This window comes from Pecten maximus, unplaced genomic scaffold (genome assembly GCF_902652985.1).
Source record: "Pecten maximus unplaced genomic scaffold, xPecMax1.1, whole genome shotgun sequence".
Lineage (NCBI taxonomy): Eukaryota > Metazoa > Mollusca > Bivalvia > Pectinida > Pectinidae > Pecten > Pecten maximus.
The window spans coordinates 3,583-26,893 of record NW_022983053.1 but is presented as its reverse complement, the minus strand read 5'-3'; the positions used below and the strand labels follow the sequence as shown (position 1 = coordinate 26,893).

General features: G+C 44.7%; 1 protein-coding gene across 1 annotated transcript; it reads left to right on the top strand.

Annotated features, from left to right (window-relative positions):
- The first annotated feature begins 13,458 nt into the window (after positions 1-13,458).
- Positions 13,459-22,815, top strand: LOC117321374 (nascent polypeptide-associated complex subunit alpha, muscle-specific form-like). Its single transcript, XM_033875817.1, is given in 3 exon segments — positions 13,459-13,509; positions 14,226-18,576; positions 22,703-22,815. Coding segments are annotated over 3 exon segments (4,515 nt in total).
- The last annotated feature ends 496 nt before the right edge of the window (positions 22,816-23,311 follow it).

Below are 23,311 nucleotides of genomic sequence, written 5' to 3'. Positions count from 1 at the left end.
GATATTTCCCCCGTAACTGCCCTAGAAGTGAAGTATAGTATGTACCATTGATTGTTTGTCCCTTCTGGAGATAATCTTTCATCAGAATACAATCTACATCCCAGAAAACCGAGGCCATAACCTTCCTAGCTGATGGAACAGCCTTTGCCTTCTTCCATTGTTTTGATTGTTGTTTAGCCTTTGGGGTAAAATGATGTTTCATCTATAGTGGCAAATCTGTGAAGAAATTTGGCAGGATCTTCCACAAAAAGGTTACGATTAGCACGCGATGAAGTGGACCGGTGTGCTTCTGATCAACTGTCAGAAGTCTTGGTACCCATCGGGCCGAAAGCTTTCTCATTGCTAAATGGAATGCACTCTTTCATCTGAAATGCCAACTCTACCGGCTATATATCGTTCTGTGACCCGTCTGTCAGTAATAACAATATCATGAACTTTTATTGACCATTTCTGGGGTTGCAGTATAGACAGGCCTTCCAGACGGCCATCCTCAAGGCTCTGTCGACCACGCTCCACCACCCATCTTTTCACTGTCGCATATGAAGGGGCATCTTTCCCTCGTACTGCTACCATATCATTATGGATATCCTTAAGTGTTGAACTTGTTCATACATATATTGGAACACCCGATTTTGTTCATCTTGCTTACTTTATAGTGCTACCTCGTCGACATATGTGTTTTTAAATCGATTGAAGTGAGGTGGGGTGCTGTTTCCCTCGTGGCGGGGTTGCCAACCTTGTGATTTCCATAGTAAGCGTTACTACTGCTATCTTTTTTCTTTCTTTTTTTAATTCACATTTTCTATGCAAGAGCTTGTGGCGCTGATCAGTGACCTTCATGCTTTTTGCGAACTCTTTACTCATGATGTTTAAAAAGTCATTATCCCCAATGGATTATGCTTTATTGTCATCATTACTTGTGTAAAAGTTTATGTCTCGATCAAGAGCATTTAGGTCAAATTGTCTGTGACGTCTTTCTGTAGCGTGTTTAACCGTTTATAAAACTTTTCACGTACATGAGTGATACTCTGTAGTATAATTTCCTGGTTCTGTACCAGATTTTGAAGTTGTTCGTCAAAACCCTTCGCTAAATAATTCATGGTCTCTGTTCATTTCTGACAACTTCGCTTAACAGCTTATATTGATTCATATTTCTGTTAGAACAAGAGCAAAGTTTTTGATTGTATCACTACAGAAAGGTGTTTTAATTCTTAACTTTACTCTATTACGTTTAAGGATGTCTCGCTCGATGACGTCATACATAGATGGCGTTAACATTGTTTTCAACAGAGATAACCTGTATTGAACTATTGCACAGTAATAATGCATATTCTTTCCAAACATGCGGTACATTAGAATTAAGCACCCAGTTTGTAAATAGTTGGGAGATTTGCTCTCATTCTTAAATGACAATGTTTTGGAAAAAAATGTCAAAGTGACATTTCATCATCCATTGTTCATCCAGGATTAAGATATCAATTACAAATTTTCATATGAAAATTCTAAGACACCCATTGACCTGATTTTTCAAAATTCAAGTTCAGCATCCTACATGTCAATTTAAATTTTCCTGTTTTCTTTGTTTAAAAATTTGGTCACATCGCCTGTATTATTATTATTATTACAAGCTAACCGGTAATAAGTATTCATATGTTAAAGTATTTAAACGGTAAACATTGTAATCAAGACGATTCTGCCGTTGATATATTTATTATGAGGTGTTTACAAAAGGATACGATATTAACGTGGCCCTGTGGTCAGGGTCAGCTGAGGGAGTCAGATCAGACCTGCAGACCCAGTCCATGAGAAGTACAAAAATACTTGATAGAAATATCCCGCAATTAAGTAATTAGATCGACTATGGTTCAGAATATGAATTATTTTTATGACCATATCCGTAAACTGTAAAACGAAAGTAGGTCTAGTCCAACTACATACTGTAGGTTACGATACGATGGCTATGAATTAAATCTGTGTTAACGTTAACTTTCCGTTGTATTTTAGCACGGTGTCTCAAAAATTGCGAAAATAATCCGGGAATGTCCAATGATCTTCTGTTTTTATCATCGTTGTGCTTTCCGTGTCACGTTCTAATAACCGACGCCATGAAATATCATACAGCTAATGGACCGAAGTGTTATCCAATCCAAACCTCCATTTATCGACTATAGATGCCTGATTCTATAGCCCGAGCCCCGTTCGATTTGCACTCTTCTAAGAAGAGAAGCTTTCTAAAAATATCGTATTCCGTTATATGTAAATCGAGTAAACCGGGAGAATAAAACAAAAAATAAGCAAGTTTTTAAGTTTTCTCAAACACGATGACACAAACATGTGCATGCATGTGTTATAAATCCTTCTCTAGTGAAACTCATCACTCGCACACTTAAAACATGGTCGCCGCCATCTTGGAAGATACATTTTCCAGCTTTGAGACGGAAGAGTAGAAGATCTTCCAGAAGCAGAAGAGCTACAAATCGAGTGACCAGAAGATATATTCTAGAATGAGAAGAGCGCAAATCGAGCGGGGCTCGGTAGACTTAATGTTACGTCATCAAATGCATTCCCAGCGAAATTATTGGGAAATCTAAATCAATTCTTAAAATGATATGAAGCGAAAGATATAGAAAATGTCTAAATAAAAACATTGTGATCAGTATTGAGTACAACGTTCAAGTGCATTGTAAATAACTGCTACGATATGCTAACCTAATGCATAAGTAATTTAAATCAAATTATTTTAAAATCCATATTTCGTTTCTATTATAATCTTAAAATTTGTAACACAAGATCATTTAGAAGCTTTGCAGTACTGACTCTTTCAAACGCACAGATGTTTTGATTTGAGCAAAGATGGCGACCCGAAGCTGTGAGGCGGTTTGGATAGGAATTAAAATGCGTATATTTCGGCAAGTAAACATCGTACAATGTTCCCGTGTGGTCAAATCATCTAATTTTGTCATAATGTATGCAGAACAGTTGCTGTTTAGTCGCTACGGTCATTAACATAAAAATTCGGATTATTATATAAATACTTATTTAATTATTCTTATTTTATTTTTTTACCAAAATTCAGATATACCTCAATGGTGAGTTGCAGTTTGACGATTCTTAGAAAAGGGTCACAGTGATCCAATATTCATTCAAGATGAAAATGTTCATTGTTCTGTGGTGATTTTTTGAAAAGTAGGTCATACTCACTTAATTTTGAAAAAAAATAAAAAGTTCACCATGTATTGATTATCTTATCTGTCAGTTTTAATTGTCCTATGACAATATTTATAATATAGGTCACAAAAACCAAGATCTACAAAATAAAAGCTCAGCATATATTCCTCATACTAGATGTTATTTTTCACTGTCCTATGATAAGAAAGGTCACAGTGCCCTATTTTTTTTCCAAAATCAAGCTAAGCATTTATTGCTCATCTCAGATGTAACTTTTTACGTTACTGTGATATTGTTTTTGAAAAGCAGGTATAGAGACCTAATTTTACAAAATTCCAGTTCAGCATCTATTGCTGATCCCAGATGTCAATTATCGTTATCCCATGTCAATTGATACAAAAGAAGATCAAAAGGACCTAATGAAATTCAAGGTAAGCATGTAGACTAAAGAAATATCAATTCCTGTTGATATCAAATTGTTTATTGATGATTTTTTTTATCAATATTCACATTCATTTATAGTAATGGAGACTTTATTTCATGTTTCAGTTGATACATGTGTCACGTGCACAGGGGAAACAACGGAGCGGTAACCCATCCAAGAGCTGACCACGATCGACGTTGCTTAACTTTGATACACAGACACGACACTAAACCGTACAGCCAGACAAGCTAGCTATTGGACTATGTAGCTTAAATGCCCATATCCATGAAACATCACACATGTTTTATACTTTTTTTAAAGTATTTTAAAGTTTTCAAAATCTATTTACATTAAATTCATATGAAATGTGCTACACCTAATGTTTCTTACTGTCCAAAACACATTTGTCAATAGCCAAATTATATCAGCAAAATGAAGCTCCATCGTGCTAAATATACATTTCTACAACTCCGAATTCTGTGTTATATAAGTAAGTGCAAATATATACGGTGACAGGCTCCACAGAATCCATCGCTCCTCTCTCAATTTATACCATACCCAATTTCCCTTGCAATTCGCCCCTCCCGATTCCCCCCTCAATACACTACTCCCCATCCCTCTCTGAAATCACCCTCTGTCAGTTCCCTCACTATTCACAAATCTTATTTCGTTCCTCGCTCAATTCACCCCCTCCTCCATCGCTCTGTCCACTAACTCCCTTTCTATCCACTCCATATCCTTCTCCCAAAACATATCTAAGAAACTTTGGCGACAGATTGGTCAGGGCTGATCGTGTGATAAGAAACTTAGCTGTAACAGCCGACAGAACACTGTTTGTGAGACGAAACCTAGCAATGGGCGGGGTCATGTAGGCGATAAACCAGTAACTAACTAAGGCCGACAGAACACTGACAATAGTCAACGACACGAAACCTAGCAATGGGCGGGGTCATGTAGGCGATCTACCAGTAACTTAGGCCAACACTGACAATAGTCAACGAGACGAAATCTAGCAATGGGCGGGGTCATGTAGGTAATATACCAGTAACTAACTAAGGCCAACAGAACAATAGAAATTGTCGTTGAGAAAAAACCTAACAATAAGTTATGAAGACGATACAATTGTAACTATGGTAGACAGAACGCTGTCGGTGAGATGACACCTAGCAATAGGCGTGGCCATGTAGGTGAGAAACCAGTAACTACTTCCGGCCTACAGGACACTGACAGAAGTCGATGAGCGAAATTTAGCAGTAGGCGGTGTCCTGTCGGTGGTAAACCAGTAACTAATCAGTTGGTTTGTATATTGTCCATTCGTCCAGTTTACGACAACTCTAACACTCGAAATGATAGAATATGTCACAGAAGTTATTCGAGATTGTCCGATCTTCAGTTTGTTGCCATATTTGAATTTTCCATTATTTGTTCATATTGGCCTCCTTGTTGTAGATTTCACATCACATGGATTATAGTTGAAGCTGAATCACTGAAACACATATCATTAGTTATGTATTCTTCAGGTCCATGTGCCCAATACACCTTACAATATCTCAATAATTCATATAAAACAACCTCAAGAATGCTAACGATTAGCACAGAAAATCAATATAATATATATAAAATCGGTAGGACGTAACGACATTTAGGTGATCGTGGGAATGAGACACCGAAGTAGTTACAGCCTATAGGTCCTCTATGTATTAATACTTGTATCATCAATTATACTTAATAATCATGTAAATCAGTAGATCACCAATGAGCCGTGTCGTAATACTGATCACGCTATTTTTCATCCAACATTTTCCTCCACTTCTTTTGGTTTAAAGGAGAAAAGTAAAATCAAAATAGAGATCATGTATGACAAAGCAAGTTGGTTTGTTTGAGTTTTTGTTTTGTTTTTGTTTTTAATTTGTTAATAATTTCAGACACAAAAAGTCAATTGATCGATGTCAGATTATACGGTCAACGTCTTGTGTTGAGTATGTAAACGTTTACACACGAACCTACACAGAGCCAGACCGTCCGGTACAACTATCACTCCGATAACCGTGACCAGAATAGCACCAGCTACACCTCCCATGGCTACACTACTGGGGCGGGAGTCATACACGCTGATGAGTTTACGCCTCTGGGAAGATAACTCGGTTTTGTTTACTGCCAATTGGGCCCTTAATATGAGAAGACTCTCATCAAGTTCGTATTTATCAAGTTTTCGTGAATCTAATTCCCGAGAGGAGCAGCATTTACGGCATGTGTGGTTTTCTACTTCAGACGTGACCAGAGCCGCTGTGGTTGATATTGCTGACATTGCAGATGCTATTGGATCATATGAGGTCATATCCGCTTCCGTCCTAGATGTCGCAATAGAAATAGTCAAAGCTGTTTCAGGTTCTGATATGCTTGAATTGGTGGATGAATCTGTAGATCTCGTATCATTTACTTCAGGGGTGGATGTCATAGTTAAAAGCGAGGGAGAGGGAGCGTGTTGTTCTGGTTTGCTAAAGGTGATAGATGACGTCACGGATTTAACTTCTGCTAGTTCCGTTGATGAATTCGTCATTTGATCGTGCTTTATTTTTGTGTTAACCATTTCTGAAAAGAAAGATTAGTTAGTGTTAATGTCAATTAATACATGTACTTTACTATGGTTTCCACTTTTTTTCAATTGTTTCTAGAGTTGTTATCATAATTGTACTCGAAATGTCAAAGTCGATGGTTTCACTTAATGCGAAAGACCATTTTATCTGTTTACACGATTTTCCATGTTGCAACGATTTTAACTAAATCATCACGAATAACACGTAACGTTCAATACTGATATACACCAATAACGAGATAACGAGATAGCCATACCTGGAGAATGGGACTACAATTATATTGAATTTTTACAGAGTTACATTATTATGGCACTATTAGTGGTTTGGTTTGTTTTGTTTAACGTCCTATTAACAGCCAGGGTTATTTAAGGACGTGCCATGTTTAGAGTTGCAGGAAAGCCGGAGTACCCGGAGAAAAACCACCGGCCTACGGTCAGTACCTGGCAACTGCCCCACGTAGGTTTCGAACTCGCAACCCAGAGGTGGAGGGCTAGTAATAAAGTGTCTGGACACCTTATCCACTCGACCACCGCGGCCCTATATGAATTAGTTAACACGGGTTTCAGCATGTGATGATAACAAAACAATTACCTCTTTCACATAGAACTTGATGTGTTTTAGTACACACAGTCGTACGCATCAAATTAAGTTCCAATTTGACACATTACTGACGAGGGCACCAGTTAGGTTCATTTTTAGTATTTGCCCATCTACCCCAGCCGGTATACATCCATGGAGTATAGGCCTTAGTCTGGTCACACTTAATGGAGTCATTGAATCTCATGCCAATCCAGTAAATGTTATCTTCCCTTTAAGACAATAAAAAAAGTCAACATCAACGATACAATTATTGTAATCTTTAATTACTTAGATACTGAAACTGCATCATTGAACTGTGAAAGTCTCGCCTAGATACTGTATAGCTAATTACTCTCGCGGGGATTACATTTTCGTTTATTAACATCCAAAATGATAATGTGAAATAATCGTAAACAATGATTACAATGTGGTTCCTCTAGCTTTTGTGATGGTCTATCTCTGATACATATGTACAATGTGGTTACTCTGGTTATTGTGGTGGTGTAACTCTGATACATATACACAGCATGGTACATAGGCAAGGAATTGCAATGTGGTTTCTCTAGTTATTGTGGTAGTCCAAATTGCAATATGGTCAATGTTTCCCCCCCTAGTGATATCCTCATATCATGTTGCAGCAGTGATTTATATGAAATAATTCGCATCATCTTATGCTGATTTTGGTTAATTGGTTTATGCTGTTTAACGTCGTATTAACAGCCAATGTCATTTAAGGACGTGTCTGGTTTTCGAGGTGGATGAAAGCCGGAGTACCCGGCGAAAAACCACCGGTCTTCGGTCAGTACCAGGCAATCAATTAACCCACATGGTTTTGGAGCCCACAACCCAGAGGTGGAGGTCTAGAGATAAAGTGTCGGGACACCTTAACCACTCAGCAACCGCTGATAATATCATTTCTATTTAGTCTCTTCTTTCAGAACTTTCCTTGACTCCTGTTCTGACATGATTATTTTTGTCTGTGTTTCCTTGACAACTGTTCTGACGTGATTCTATTCGTCTGTGTTTCCTTGACAACTGTTCTGACATGATCATATCTATCTGTGTTTCCTTGACACCTGTTCTGACATGATTAAATTGATCTGTGTTTCCTTGACATCTGCTTTGACATTATTTTAATTGTCATAATTATCTTAACACCTTTCCTCATATATTTATAGTTTCCAGTGCTACCTTGTCACCCGTCGTCATATATTTATTGTTTCCAATAAAAAACTTTGACCCCCCAACCCCCCACTGAAAAAAAAGACAAAAAACACCACAAACACACACGTTTACGCGCTCATACACACCTTTAATGGTCACATTATTTTCTTTGATGAATTATACTTACAAAAGTTTGCCCTTATATTGATCGTGAGACGTAAAGTAGTTCCATTTTTCCTGACTATCTAGAACGATCAGACGGCCATTCCATTCCTCACAGTATTCTTCAGTAGATGTCCAATTCATTTTTTCTTGACTGATCAGCAGCTCCGTAAAGAGAGGCATTCCTTCTGTAATTGACGAAGACGATAAGCGAATTAATTTAATGTCAATATACACTAACGACAAAAACCCATCACAATATATCTCTGCGTATATTCTTGCAGGTTATGTATATTTTTACGCGGAAAAATGCTGCTTTGCTTGTTTATCAGAAATTTCTATGAATAAATAAATAAATAAAAAAACAAACAAACAAAAACCAAACAAAAAAAGGCCGTCTGAATGCGATTTTAAGAATGGAAAATCACATGATGCAAATTAGAAATATAATTATGATAAAGATAACATTTTTTCTAGATCACCGTAGATTCAGATTATTTAAACATTATATAGATAATTTATCATATTTTAACATATATTTATGAACTTGAGATCAATTGCCTACCTCTCAATAGAAATGTCCATATCGTCACCAACACCACAACATCCATTACAGTAACGTCCGGGTATCTATGATAACGGTGCGGAAGTTTTGGTCTATCTCACTAACACGAGTGAACTCTTGTTTACATGTAGTGAAATCCAGGTATCTATGATGACAGTGCAGAGCTCCATTCAGTATACATTATTAACACTGTTATAAATTGTTGGTGTATGTATAGATTGTATTCACATGCTGTTAAGTACATTTACCATATATAACTTAGGTACAGAGATTTAATATGCCAGCCTGAATAGTTAATTACTTAACACGTCATGGTGTACTTTGCATTTAGTCAGGTCTTTTCATTCCACGTTTTAGTCCCTGTGGCTTTAAGAGTCTGGGAATCGTTGCAGTTTTTATTTGATATTATCCATATACTGTGAATTGATTTGACAAATCTAGTTCGATTGTCTATTCTTTGTATACTATGGGAACCAGATATGGAATGATGTAACTCTGCATAATAAATAGACACAAAGAGCAATTTCTCTTTGACTGAAATATGCGCTATACTTTACACAGTTTTAGTTTTATTCTTTACGCATCCGTTACTTACTCATCGTTATTCAACTTGGATTCTTTGCTACAGCATATGCGTATACATTTGTATTTCATTCAACATTCAGCTCCATCAACTCAAAATTCATTATGGGAGTCCGAATTATCGTTTATTGCTTAGGAGAGAATGAATACAACTTCATACTGTATACCTGATAATTTTCACCCCCGTTAAATTTTCGCCATTTTCGCCCTTTGAAGATAGGGCGAATTTAAGATGAAGGCGAAAATTTCAAGCTGAATTGAAGGATTTATAAAGCATAGTACATGGGCCAAGCGTAGTCGGATCACAAACATACCCTCTTACTTTTTAACTATAAAATCACGTACTAGGCTAAGCATTAAAAACGATACATACCAGGTTATTTTAAAAAATCCAGTCATTTTTTTTAAATTATGTAGTCGAGTCATGATAAAAATAAAATACAGAATGGCTCCAAATTCCATGGAAAAGACTTATTTTATGAGTTCACCGTCGCTTAATTGTGGCTTCCATTCATGTGTATATATGTACATTTGAACAAGAGAAAACACTGATCAGTCATTAGTCACGGTGCGGTGAACTTACAATTGATCATGTTTGCTTAAAATCACCCATGCACACCCGATGCTACATGAATGAGCAGGGAGTAAAAGAAAATATGAACACAGGCAAACATTCTTTGGGTCACACATGATTACCTTTCACAGCGCATGCCGGTAAGACAATTGGGGAACTCGATAAGTCCCGAGTGGTCCGAGTGCAACTGTATTGAAAGTTGTTTTTTTTTTGTTTTTTTTTTACAAACGAGGAAAAGGATATTTCTTGAAAACCATTTAGGGCGAATTTAAAACGGGGCGAATATGTTTTGTGTTGCTCAAGGGCAACAAATAACCTGGGGCGAAAATTACCAGGTATACAGTCTTCTTTTCTTTATTCAACTATCGATATTTTTAATAACTGTAATGACAATTTTATCTTTTATCATTCAAAATGTCAGAAATACGTTACGTGATCAGCATTCTAATTAATGCCAAGTTAATGTAAGCTTATCAGCCATTTTCATAGACCGCTCTCAGACAGCTTAGTTCACTTTTTTCTATGACAGAAAATAATCAATTCCCATATTTTGAAAAAGAAAATCCACAATAAATCCTTACACCCTTTAGTACAATATGACTTAAGCAATTGGAATTGATATCAAACTAATTCAAAATAGATTTAATTAACATTTCGTTATTATTTTTTCAATATTAACGAGTCGTCTACAGAAAGATTATTACTAATTAACCTACTACACACCAGTATCTCACTAGTGACGTGGGGCATATATTCAACTATGATATTTGGCCATCTTGGGGTATCTTCAATGGGATCCGCCAAGTACCTGCTTAACCATCTGTTCACGCTTATTGTGGCATTTTCAGTAAAGTATTATGCTATGTGTTCCAAACTCCGTACAAGTAGCACTGTACCCGACACCATGTCTCCCGTACCCTGTACCCATAACACTGTACCGGACACCATGTCTCCCGTACCCTGTACCCATAATACTGTACCCGACACAATGTCTCCCGTACCCTGTACCCGTAATACTGTACCCGGTACCAAACACCATGTCTCCCGTACCCTGTACCCGTAACACTGTACCAAACACCATGTCTCCCGTACCCTGTACCTATAACACTGTACCCGACACCATGTCTCCCGTACCCTGTACCCGCAATACTGTACCCGGCACCATGTCTCCCGTACCCTGTACCTATAACACTGTACCCGACACCATGTGTCCCGTACCCTGTACCCGTAACACTGTACCGGACACCATGTGTCCCGTACCCTGTACCAATAACACTGTACCGGACACCATGTCTCCCGTACCCTGTACCCATAACACTGTACCCGACACCATGTCTCCCGTACCCTGTACCCGTAAAACTGTACCCGGCACCATGTCTCCCGTACCCTGTACCTATAACACTGTACCGAACATCATGTCTCCCGTACCCCTAACCAATAACACTGTACCCGGCACCATGTCTCCCGTACCCTGTACCCATAACACTGTACCCGACACCATGTCTCCCGTACCCTGTTCCCGTAATACTGTACCCTACACCATGTATATCGTACCCTGTACCCATAACATTGTACCCGACACCATGTCTCCCGTACTCTGTACCTGTGTACCGTTTTACCGTATTTGCCCCTAGCCATATACCCTGTACTCTCTGACACGTTGAATTACCCTGTGTATATATATATATTTCTATTCGACCGTAAATACGTCTATTAACGTGTCGACACACATATTTACACCGCTAAACCAGTGCAACCAAATACAGCGATATAACGGAAGGCTGCTCCACTGATGTAATCTATATTATGCATGGGTTGAACGATCGATAGTTCGTTGTCAAAGGCTGATATGCTTTGTCAAAATCTCCTTCGATGAGAAATCAACAATTAACTATCAAAAGATACGGGTAATACATTATGTTTCTTGTCTAAAACAATACCCAAAAGAACGTCAGATATTGTTTCTAATCTCGAATCACCTTCCATCACTGGTTATCCATCAGATGGACATTTTGATGACGTCAATCTTATCGTATATCGTACGTCAGTGTACCAAATTACCCGAAAAGCTTTTAGACAAATCGGACGAAGCAGAAAAATCGTCATACGATCGTCATAAAGAGGCTACTTTTGTTTCGTTTTCATTTCTCGTCTGGTGATACATTTTTAGTTCAATAATGCTTTGCTGGTTTTAGTTCAGCCTCTATATTTTCAAAACACGAATATATATCATCGTTGAAAAACAGAAATTATACGACCGACCGTTTCACTGATATTTATAAAATTGTATGAAGATGGATTATATCTCTATGACTTGATAAATTTGTAATTCGGATTTTTTGAGAAGTTAGGACCAAATGCATGGTATAACCAAGAAATATATACATACAAGTGACAGTAATGTATGTTATAAACAGTAAAATCTTCATGAATGCAACCTGTCAATTCGAAACTAATTGGGAATCTAAACATGCCTGCGTTATGTATTGATGTGTGTAGCTCTGAATATATGAATCAACTTGGAAAGTTTACTTGTTCATGATTATAAAAGGACAAACAAGTTTATTTTGATAAGGATTAAAATATAGCAATTTTAATTTCAGAAGTGAATGGACCTCTCTATATTAGTGAAGACATTGTTCACGCTATAAAATAAATAGTAAATAAAGCTGGACCATACAGTGTTGTCGTCTTTGTCTCAGTAGTCAGTGATGGGAATGGCCAAAATTTAAAAATAATTTAATTATTGCAGCCATCTTTAATATTAAATATGCAAATATTTTGTCAGGACCTTTTACATAACTTTTTTTCAATTTTTGTTGAAAAAAAGGTTTACAGACGACGCCCGAAATTCACGGTTCTTTGCCTTTTTTGAAAAACAAAGTTTTCTGCAATTTATTTAAGTTCTTTTCCTTTTGTTGAAAACTAGAATTGTCTGCTATTTGTTGAAATCCACAGTTCTTTAATAGATAAAATAAAATCATGCAGGGCAGTGATGTTTAATAACCCAGTAAATCAGTCAATTACGTCATAACACTGGTTATCACTGACTTCGTGTATTTACTAAAGAAAAACGGCCCAAGCAGTACCCTGCTATCTACATTATATTGTTTGTTTGACTTTGAAGTCAATATTCATTACAAATGTACAGTTACCTAAGGCTGCCATGTCCTCTTTTTCCGTCGTCTTTATACGGCATACAACACTACCTATATTTTACACTACAAAACATTTGTTTCTTTTGTGTACTCTATCGAAGCGTGTGTACACGAACCTGACAGAAACAACAGCGTCAGGTAAAACGATCACCCCGACAATAACAGCTAGAATGGAACAAGCCACACCTCCCATGACTACACTGCTGGGTCGGGGGTCATACACGCTGATGACTTTACGCCTCTGGATAGAAAGTTTTGTTTTATTCACTGCCAACTCAGACCACAACTCAAGCAGACTCTCCTCATGTTCAAATTGGTGAAGTTTTGTGAAATTTCTGACGGTACAGCATTTAGCGCACGTGTCGTTTTCCATCCCAGAAGTAACCAGAGCCATATTCGTTGATATGGTTGTTAGATAAGATGACGTCACGCTCTCTGCTTCCGTCGTTGGTGTCATAGTGACAACTGAAGCCTCGGTTTCCGATATGGTGAAATGTGTAGATGAATTCACAGACTCCTCATTAACTCCTTCTATGGTATATGCCCTATTATGACTGAACGTTGTTGTTGGATTCGACGTCGTCTGGGAAACATCTAAAAAATAGGTCGAACATACATTTTAACATAAAATTATTTTTAGAATTAAGAGGCTTTTAATTAAGTATTTATTTATACATTAGCGATAATTATCTAAAGGCACTCGTATCGGTCGACTATTTAAAAAAATAATCACCTTATTTGACAAACTGATGTGATTGGTTAATATGACTTTCACATCCACGTTTATATTTCGTTGACGATGCCAAAGACCTTAAGGTGTATCATTATATTGATTTTGCCTAAAGGATACAATGATTCAATAGTATGAACGTATAGAAAACAAAAGCAAAAGTAACAAATGCTGTTATATTGTACTTAGACTTGATTTGACGATTGATCGGTATTCATAGTAATGTTCAATGATAAAATATTTACCTGTCTCACACAGAGCTTGATAAAGGCTACTACACCAACTCGTGAACATCTCATTGTAACGAAGTCGAACACATCTTTTATCAGGACAACCATTTGGCTCTACAGTGCCGGTCATTGCAATCTAACACCAGAGACCCACCCCCCCAGCGACCCCACCCCACCGAACCCAGCGACCCACCGACCCCAGCGACCCCAAGCCCAGAAGGTGACCTAGAGACCAGCGCGCCCCACCGGACCCAGCTACTCAGCACCCCTAGAACCGACGCCACGACCCCAGCACAGGCCCCATACCGGCCGACGCCAGCGACCCCCCCCAGGACCCCCCCAAGACCACGACGCCCCTCCACAACCGTCCCCAGCGACTCCAGCGACAAGCGACCCATACGACCCCAGCGACCCGACCCCAGGCACCCCACGGCCCAGACGCCACGAACACCGACCCCAGGACCCCAGCGCGCCATCAGCCCACCCCAGTCACGCCACACGGCCCCAGCGACCCACGCCCCCGACCAGCCACGACCCCACCAGCGACACCAGCGACGCCAGGACGCCACCGGCCCCAGCGACAAAGCACGGCCCAGGGAGGGACCCAGCGACGCACGCCAGCGACCCAGCGACCCCACGACCAGCGACCAACCGGCCCAGGCGACGCCCAGAGACCAGCGACGACCAGCGACCCAACGACCCAGCGACCCCAGCGACCCCACCCGGCCCCAACGGCGACCCGCACCCAGCGAACGCCACCCGACCCAGCCGACCCCAGCGACCCAGAGCACCAGCGACCCCAGGCCGGCCCCACGGCCGGCGACCCAGCGACGCGACCCCAGCGACCCCAGCGACCCCAACGCCCCAGCGACGACACCGCAGCGACCCAGGCCGCGACACCAGCGACCCCACGGCCCCAGCGACCCACCGACCCCAGCGACCCACCGGCCCAGGACGCCGCACCGACCCCAGCGACCCAGCGAACGCCAGGACCCAGCGACCCCACCGGCCCCAGCGACCCGCCACCCACCCCAGCGACCCACCGGCCCAGCGACCCCAGGACGCCAGCGACCCCAGCGACCCACACGCCAGGACGCCAGGCGACCCCGCGACCCCAGCGACGGCACAGCGACCCAGCAGCAGGCGCCCAGACGCGGACGCACGGCCCCAGCGACCCCAGCGACCAGCGACCAGGACCCCACGGCCCAGCGACCCCACCGGCCCCAGCGACCCACCGGCCCCAGGCGACCCAGCGACCCCAGCGACCAGCGACCCAGCGACCCCAGGACCACCGAGCCCCAGCGACCCCACGCACCAGGGCCCCACCGGGCCCAGCGACCCAGCGAGCCAGCGACCAGCGACCCAGCAGCGCCCAGCGACGCACGCGACCCCAGCGACAGCGACCCACCGCGACCCAGCGAGCAGCGACCCAGCGACCCAGCGAGCCAGCGACCACGCCCCAGCGGACCACCGCCCAGCGAGCCAGCGACCACAGGACCAGCGACCCAGCGGACACCCAGCGACCCCACCGGCCCCAGCGACCCCAGCGACGCGGCAGCGACCCCCGACACCGCCCAGCGACCCCAGCCCCAGCGACCCACCGGCCCAGGCGACCCACGACCCAGCGACCCCACCGGCCCACAGCGACCCCAGCGACCAGCGACCCCACCGCGCCCAGCGACCAAGCACCCCACCGACCCACAGCGGACCCAGCGACCCCCCAGCGACGCCAGCGACCCCACACGGACCCCAAGGCCCAGACGACCCCACCGGCCCGCACCAGCGCCACGCCCCACCGCCCCAGCGACCCCAGCCAGCGACCCCCACCGACCCCAGACGACCCCAGCGACACACCGGCCCAGCGACGCCAGCGACCCAGCGACCCCCGGCCCAGCAGACGCCAGCGCCCCACCGCCCCAGCGACGCACCCCCAGGCGACCACCGGCAGCGACCCAGTGACCCAGCGACCAGCGACCCCAGCGACCCCAGCGACCCCACCGGCCCAGGCCACCCCACCGACCCCAGACGACCCCACCGGCCACCGGCCCAGCGACGCAGGGCCCACCGACCCGCACCAGACCCCAGCGACCACGACCAGGACCGCCACGACCCCACGGCCCAGGACCACCGGCCCCAGGACGCCAGCGACCCAGGACCCAGCGACCAGCGACCCACACCCAGGACGCCACGGCCCAGACCCCAACCGACCCAGCGACCCACCGCCCCAGGGCCCCAGCGACCCACCGGCCCACGACGCCACCGCCCCACCGACCCCAGAGACCCCAGCGACCCAAGCGGACCCGACCACGCCAGCGACCCACACCAGGCCCCAGGCGACCCCACCCCGGCCCAGCGACGCATGCGACCCAGCACGCCAGGACCCCACCGACCCAGACAGCACCCACCGGCCCAGCGACGCCACGCCCACCGACCCAGGACCCCAGCGACCCCACGCGACCCCAGCGACCCACCGGCCCAGCGACCCACCCGGACCCCAGCGACCCAGCGGCCCCAGCGACCAGCGACCCCACCGCCCCAGGACCCACCGGCCCCAGGAGCCAGCGCCCGGACCCCAGCGACCCCACCGACCCCACCGGACCCAGCGACCCACCGGCCCAGCGACCAGCGACCCCAGCGACCCCAGCGACCCCACCGGCCCCAGGAACGACCACCGACCCAGCGACCCACCGGCCCCAGCGACCCCAGCGACCCAGCGACCCAGCGACCCCAGCGACCCCACCGGCCCCAGCGACCACCGACCCCACCCCACAGCCGCGACCCACAGGCCCACCAGACCAGCGACGCCAGCGACGCCAGCGCACCCACACCCCACCCCAGACGCCAGGACCCAGCGACCCCAGCGACCCAGCGACCCAAGACCCCAGCACCAGCGACCCGCGAGCCAGCACCCCACACCAGCGACCCCACGCCCCAGCGACGCAAGGCCCCACCGGACCCAGGCGACCCCAGCGCAAGCGCCAGCACCCCAGCGACCAGCGGACCCCACGACCCCAAGCGCCACGGCCCAGCCGCCCCAGCGACCACGCCCACGACCCCAGGCGACCCACAGCGACCCGCAGCGACCAGCGACCCCGAACACCAGGCCCAGCGACCCACGACCCAAGCGACGCCAACCGGCCCACAGCGAACCCCACGACGCGCCAGGCGCCCAGCGACACCCCCAGCGAGCCAGGACGCCAGCGCCCCAGCGACAGACCCCCGAGCAGCACCCAGCAGACGCCAGGCGCCAGCGACCCCAGCGACCCCGCGACCAGCGACCAGGGCCCAAGCGACCCCCCAGACGACCCCAGGACCAGCGACCCCACGACCCCAGCGACCCCACCGGCCCCAGCGACACCCAGCGACGCGACGCCACAGGAGACCCAACGACCCCAGCGACCCCAGCGACCCCAGGACCCAGGCCCAGCGACCCCACCGCCCAGCGACCCCACCGGCCAACGGAGACCCAGCGACCAGGCCCCACCGGCCCCAGGCGGCACGGCCCAACGACCCAGCGACCCCAGCGACCCAGCCACCAGGACCCCAGCGACTCCAGCGACCCCACCGGCACCCAGGCGACCCACCGGACCCCAGCGAGCCCCAGCGACCCCACCGGCCCCAGCGACCCACGACGCCCCAGCACCACCGGCCCCATAGCGACGCCCAGCGACCCCATCTACCACGACCCCAGCTACTCCACCCCAGCCACACCCACTCCCCAGACCACTCCCACTCACCAGCGACCCCCGGCCCCAGCGACCCACACCCAGCGTACCCACCTCCAGCGACACCCACCGACCCCACCGTACCCCAGCGACAACCGACCCCAGCGACCCCCGACCCAGCGACCAGCTGCCCCAGGCGACCACCGGCCCCAGCGACGCCAGCACCAGCGACCCCAGCGACAGCAGACCCCAGCACCCCAGCGACGCCAGCGACCCAAGACACTCCAGCGACCCACCACCCCAGTGTGACCCAGCGACCCCACCGGCCCCATCGACGCCACCGGCCCACCTACCCAGATACCCAACTACCCCATCGACCATCGACCCGCCTACCCAGGACCCCACCGGCCCCACGAGCCACCGGCCCAAGGACGCCAGGGACCCCAGCGACCCCAGCGACGCCAGCGACCCAGCGACGCACCGGCCCAGCGACGCCAGCGACCCCACCGGCCCCAGCGACCCCACCGGCCCCAGCGAAGCCAGCGGCCCCAGGACGCCAGGCGACCCCACCGGCCGCAGCGACGCCACGGCCCCACCGACCCCAGAGACCCCACGGCCCAGCGACGCCAGCGGCCCCAGCGACCCCACAGGCCCCAGCGAGCCGCGACCCCACGACCCCAGAGACCCCAGCGACCCAGCGACCCAACACCCCAGCGACCCCACCGACCCCAGCACCCCACCGGCCCACGACGCCACCGGCCCACTGACCCCAGAGACCCAAGACACCCCACCTACCCCATCTACCCCACCTACCCCATCTACCCCACCTTCCCCATCTACCCCATCTACCCCATCTACCCCATCTACCCCATCCGTCGAATTTCCATTGTTTTGCCATATCTTTCTTGCATGAAAACGAGTCGTTGAATCTCATTCCAATCCACCTCACACTTTCGTTCCTGGAACGCAGCAATCGAAGTATTATTTTAATAATACGTCTTTAAACAAAAGGAACGAAAACTATCATATGCTTTATACAATTTAGGCTTAAATTGATTTAAAGCTGACAGTGCAAGTTAAAAAGCATCCAATTGAAATAATAAAAAGAAAATGAACAGATTTCCAAAAATCGTTTCCGAGACAATCCCTAGTTATGGTAGTGTCGTATCTAAGGACGGGCAGACATTTTTCCTTTTGTTATGCGTGCATACAACCAAGCCGCCGCTGCTATAAAAAGAACGTGCTTCGTCACACTCGCTTTCACTCTAACCTCAGATGTTCACGGTGACACACCTGTATCTTCTACACTATAACTGTACATCACGTGACCTACAACTGTATTCGCGGTCAGTGTCTCTCAATTATCTTTCAAATCTTGTTGAAAATAAAGTCTCCAAATAAATGCTGGAAAATGCATAACGAATTAATCCCAAATACTCTATCCATCTTCTCACGTGTTTTTCGTGGGTGCAGCCATTTTCATAACAAGTAAACAGTCTGAGGAGTTCCGATTTTTACTCGTATCCTACACTAGCACTCGGGACTCCTCGGATGTATCCCTATTGTCTACACTACACTAGTGCTGTTGTGCGGTTTTATCACGCTTTAATTGCGTTATGACACGTGCACAAATAATACATTTGTACGAAGACACGGAAAACACTTCGATGGAAACTATGGATATAATGATGTAACAGTTGTAAAGTTGATCTTGCTGCATATCCCACTGGAAAGACTCAGGTAGGAATTTACTCATATTTACTCTGTTTATTATGTCATTAAGTACATGTTTTGTTGGGGCCCAAATAGTTTGTGTTGTCAATACCTTCCTTTTTTTCTTTTATTGTAAAATAAAATAGATATGTATATATAAAGTTACCTCTTCAAATTCCATATCCATGTTCCGCAATGTGAACAAAAACTCATTTGCGTTTGTAATAAGAACGTATACTATGTATAATGGAGAGATGTGTCGCTATGCGCATGTATCGTTAGACTGATACTTGTCTCAATGAACGCACGCGTTTTTATAGCGGCTCGTATCTACGCACAACAAAAAACAAAAATGTCTGCCCGTCCTTTGATACGACACAACCATAATTGGGGGATGTCTCGGAAACGATTTTTGGAAATCTGTACATGTATGTTTTTTAAAAATCTTAATTGGATGCGTTTTAACTTGCACTGTTAGCTTTAAGTAAAATCGTTTCAACAGTTTGCTTACATTTGGAAAGCATGCTTTAAATACGTGCTTCAACATAGCCGCGTAGTAATGCTCACAGATGTTTACATCATGCAGTAGGGACACCCGTTTGACAAAAGATATAAAACAACATTCTAGTTATCTTCAAACTTATAGGAATTGTGTATAATATCACGGAAATATGTTATATATGGGTTAATTAACCACACTTTCATTACAAACTATTTAAAAGTCAAGGCTCCAAACTCAAGAGTTAAACTGTTTGTCTCGAAATCCGTCCTCCTACTTTGCTCAGATTTGCTAGATTTTGTTATACTTACAATCGATCTTTCTGATATTGGTCGTGAGCCGTTAAGTAATTCCACTTTTCCTGACTATCTAGAACAATGAGGCGGCCATTTCTGTCCTTACAATATTCTTCTGCAGCTGTCCAAGTCAACTGTTCTGGACTAACAATCAGGTCCGGGAAGAGACATATTCCCTCTAATATAAAAATGACACATGATATTAATACAGACTCATGGTTCTTTATTTCTATATTTCTAAGATTTCACAATATACATATTACTAAACGCATTTTTGAATGTTTTGTATTCTTCATGCGTTTTCCTTTAAGTAACGTTTGTCTGGGAATTTTCTTTCTCTTATTTTAAAAAAGATATAAAAATAGGAAATCAAAAAGTTACATTAATATGGAGATATCACCATCTGTGACATCGGAGTGCGTTTTTAATGTCAACAGACACCAGTGAACTTTAATTGTCTTACCTCGCGAAAGGAACGCCCATAACGTCATCAACACCACGGCATCCATTGGAAGTCCCGTACAGGTGTCTATAAGTATGGTACAGAGGCTGTGTACTATGTCATCAACAACACGACATGTAGTGGTAGTGACGTACAGGGGTCTATAATTACCGTACAGAGACTGTGTACTATGTCATCGACACCACGACATGTATTGGTAGTGACGTCCAGGTGTCTATAATTACCGTACAGAGGCTGTGTACTATGTCATCAATACAGATATCTATTGGTAGCGACGTCCAGGAGTCTTTAATTACCGTACAGAGGCTGTGTACTATGTCATCAATACAGAGATCTATTGGTAGCGACGTCCAGGTGTCTATAATTACCGTACAGAGGCTGTGTACTATGTCATCAACCCCACGACATGTATTGGTAGTCCCGTCCAGGTGTCTATAATTACCGTACAGAGGCTGTGTACTATGTCATCAACATAACGACATCTATTGGTAGTGACGTCCAGGGGTCTATGATAACGGTACAGAACTGAATTCGACATATAAACTCGACTATCGTAAATATTTTATCATTGAACCTTAGTTTTTATTCGAAATTGTTTAAGTACATTTACCATATATAACATAGAAACAGAGATTTAATCTTTCCGCAAGAACAATTAACGATTAAACCAAACATTTCGTACTTAGATATTGAGTAGGTCGAGTTCCTTATCGATTTAAAGGCGTTTACATGTACTGTTTATTCATCTTTAAATATGAGACTCTTCATAACAACCTATCGGGGTACTTCATTCAATCCAAAAATTCCCGAACAGAAATTACAACCTGCTGAACAATATCATTGGCTCGCTACCACTGAATGAATTTTGGTTCCATTTTATACCCTCATTTTCAAAATATTATTCATAGAGAATGTTCCTCATGCTTCATTAAATCAATAATGCAGATAACATTGAACCCGGAACGATGTACACATGTACCCTGTATGATAACATTGAACCCGGAACGATGTACACATGTACCCTGTATGATAACATTGAACCCGGAACGATGTACACATGTACCCTGTATGATAACATTGAACCCGGAACGATGTACACATGTACCCTGTATGATAACATTGAACCCGGAACGATGTACACATGTACCCTGTATGATATCATTGTACCCGTCACGATGTACAGTACACATGTACCTTGTACAATATCATTGTACCCAACACGATGTACACATGTACCTTGTACAATGTCACTGAACCCGTCACGATGTAGACATGTACCTTGTACAATGTCACTGAACCCGTCACGATGTAGACATGTACCCTGTACGATATCATTGTCCCAGTCACGATGTAGACATGTACCTTGTACAATATCACGGTACCCAACACGATGTAGACATGTACCCTGTACGATATCATTGTCCCAGTCACGATGTAGACATGTACCATCTATTTTATAAAATAAAAGCTCAGTATCTATTCCTCGTACCAGATATCGATTTCCATTTTCCTAAGGCAATTGATAAGAAAAAAGTCACAGTGCCCTAATTTTGCCAAAAGCAAATTAAGCATTTATTGTTCATCTGAAATGTTGATTTTCACTATATACTGTAGTATTTGTTTCGAAAAGCAGGTATAGAGACCTAATTTTAGAATTCAGCATCTATTGCTGATCACTGATGTCAATTATCGTTATCCAATGTCAATTGATACAAAAGAAGATCACAAGGACCTAATGAAATTCAAGCTAAGCATATGTAGAGTAAGGACTTAATACTTCCTGTTGATATCAAATCGTTTATTGGTGATTTTTTAAAATTATTATTCACGTTCATTAAAAGTAATGTTTTTCTTCATGTCTATGATACATGTGCAACGTGCACAGGGGGAGCAACAGATCGGTCACCCATCCAAGAGCTGACTATGCTCGACGTTGCTTAACTTCGGTACACAGACAGGACAAGCAACAGCACACCTACAAAAACTAGCTATTGGAATATGCTGAAATACTTTTTAGTACCCATATCCATGAACCATCACATTACCCCTTTCGCCTATAAGCTTCGTCCCGAACCTTCCATGGGCTCAACCTGACATCCTCAGCAAACACAACTGTCTGTCTTGTTGTTATAGCGGTGCCGCCTCATGACCAGACCCCAAGTCACCAACAAGTCTCCAGGAACATCATGCTTCTCATGCTGTCCAAGTGCACCCACAGGATACCAGACCCGTTCGCTGCTACTTAAGGCATGACGCTCAACCGCACAGCCAGAAAAACTAGCTACTGGACTAGGAGAATACCTAGCAATAGACGTGGCAATGTGGGTGAGGACCCAGTAGCTACCTCAGGCCTACATATCATTTACAGAAGTCGATGAGCGAAATTTAGCAGTAGGCGGTGTCATGACGGTGGTAAACCAGTATCTAACTAATTAGTTAGTTTGTATCTTGTCCATCCGTCCATCCATCAGTTTTTGACAACCCTTACACCCAAAATAATAGAATATGTCAGAGGAGCCCGATCTTCAGTTTGTTGCCATATTTAAATTTTTAATTATTTGTTCATATTGGCCTCCTTGTTGTAGATTTCACATCACAAGGATTATAGTTGAAGCTGAATCACTGTAACACATATCATTAGTTATGTATTCTTCAGGTCCATGTGCCCAATACACCTTACAATATCTCAATAATTCATATAAAACAACCTCAAGAATATTAACGATTAGCACAGAAAATCGA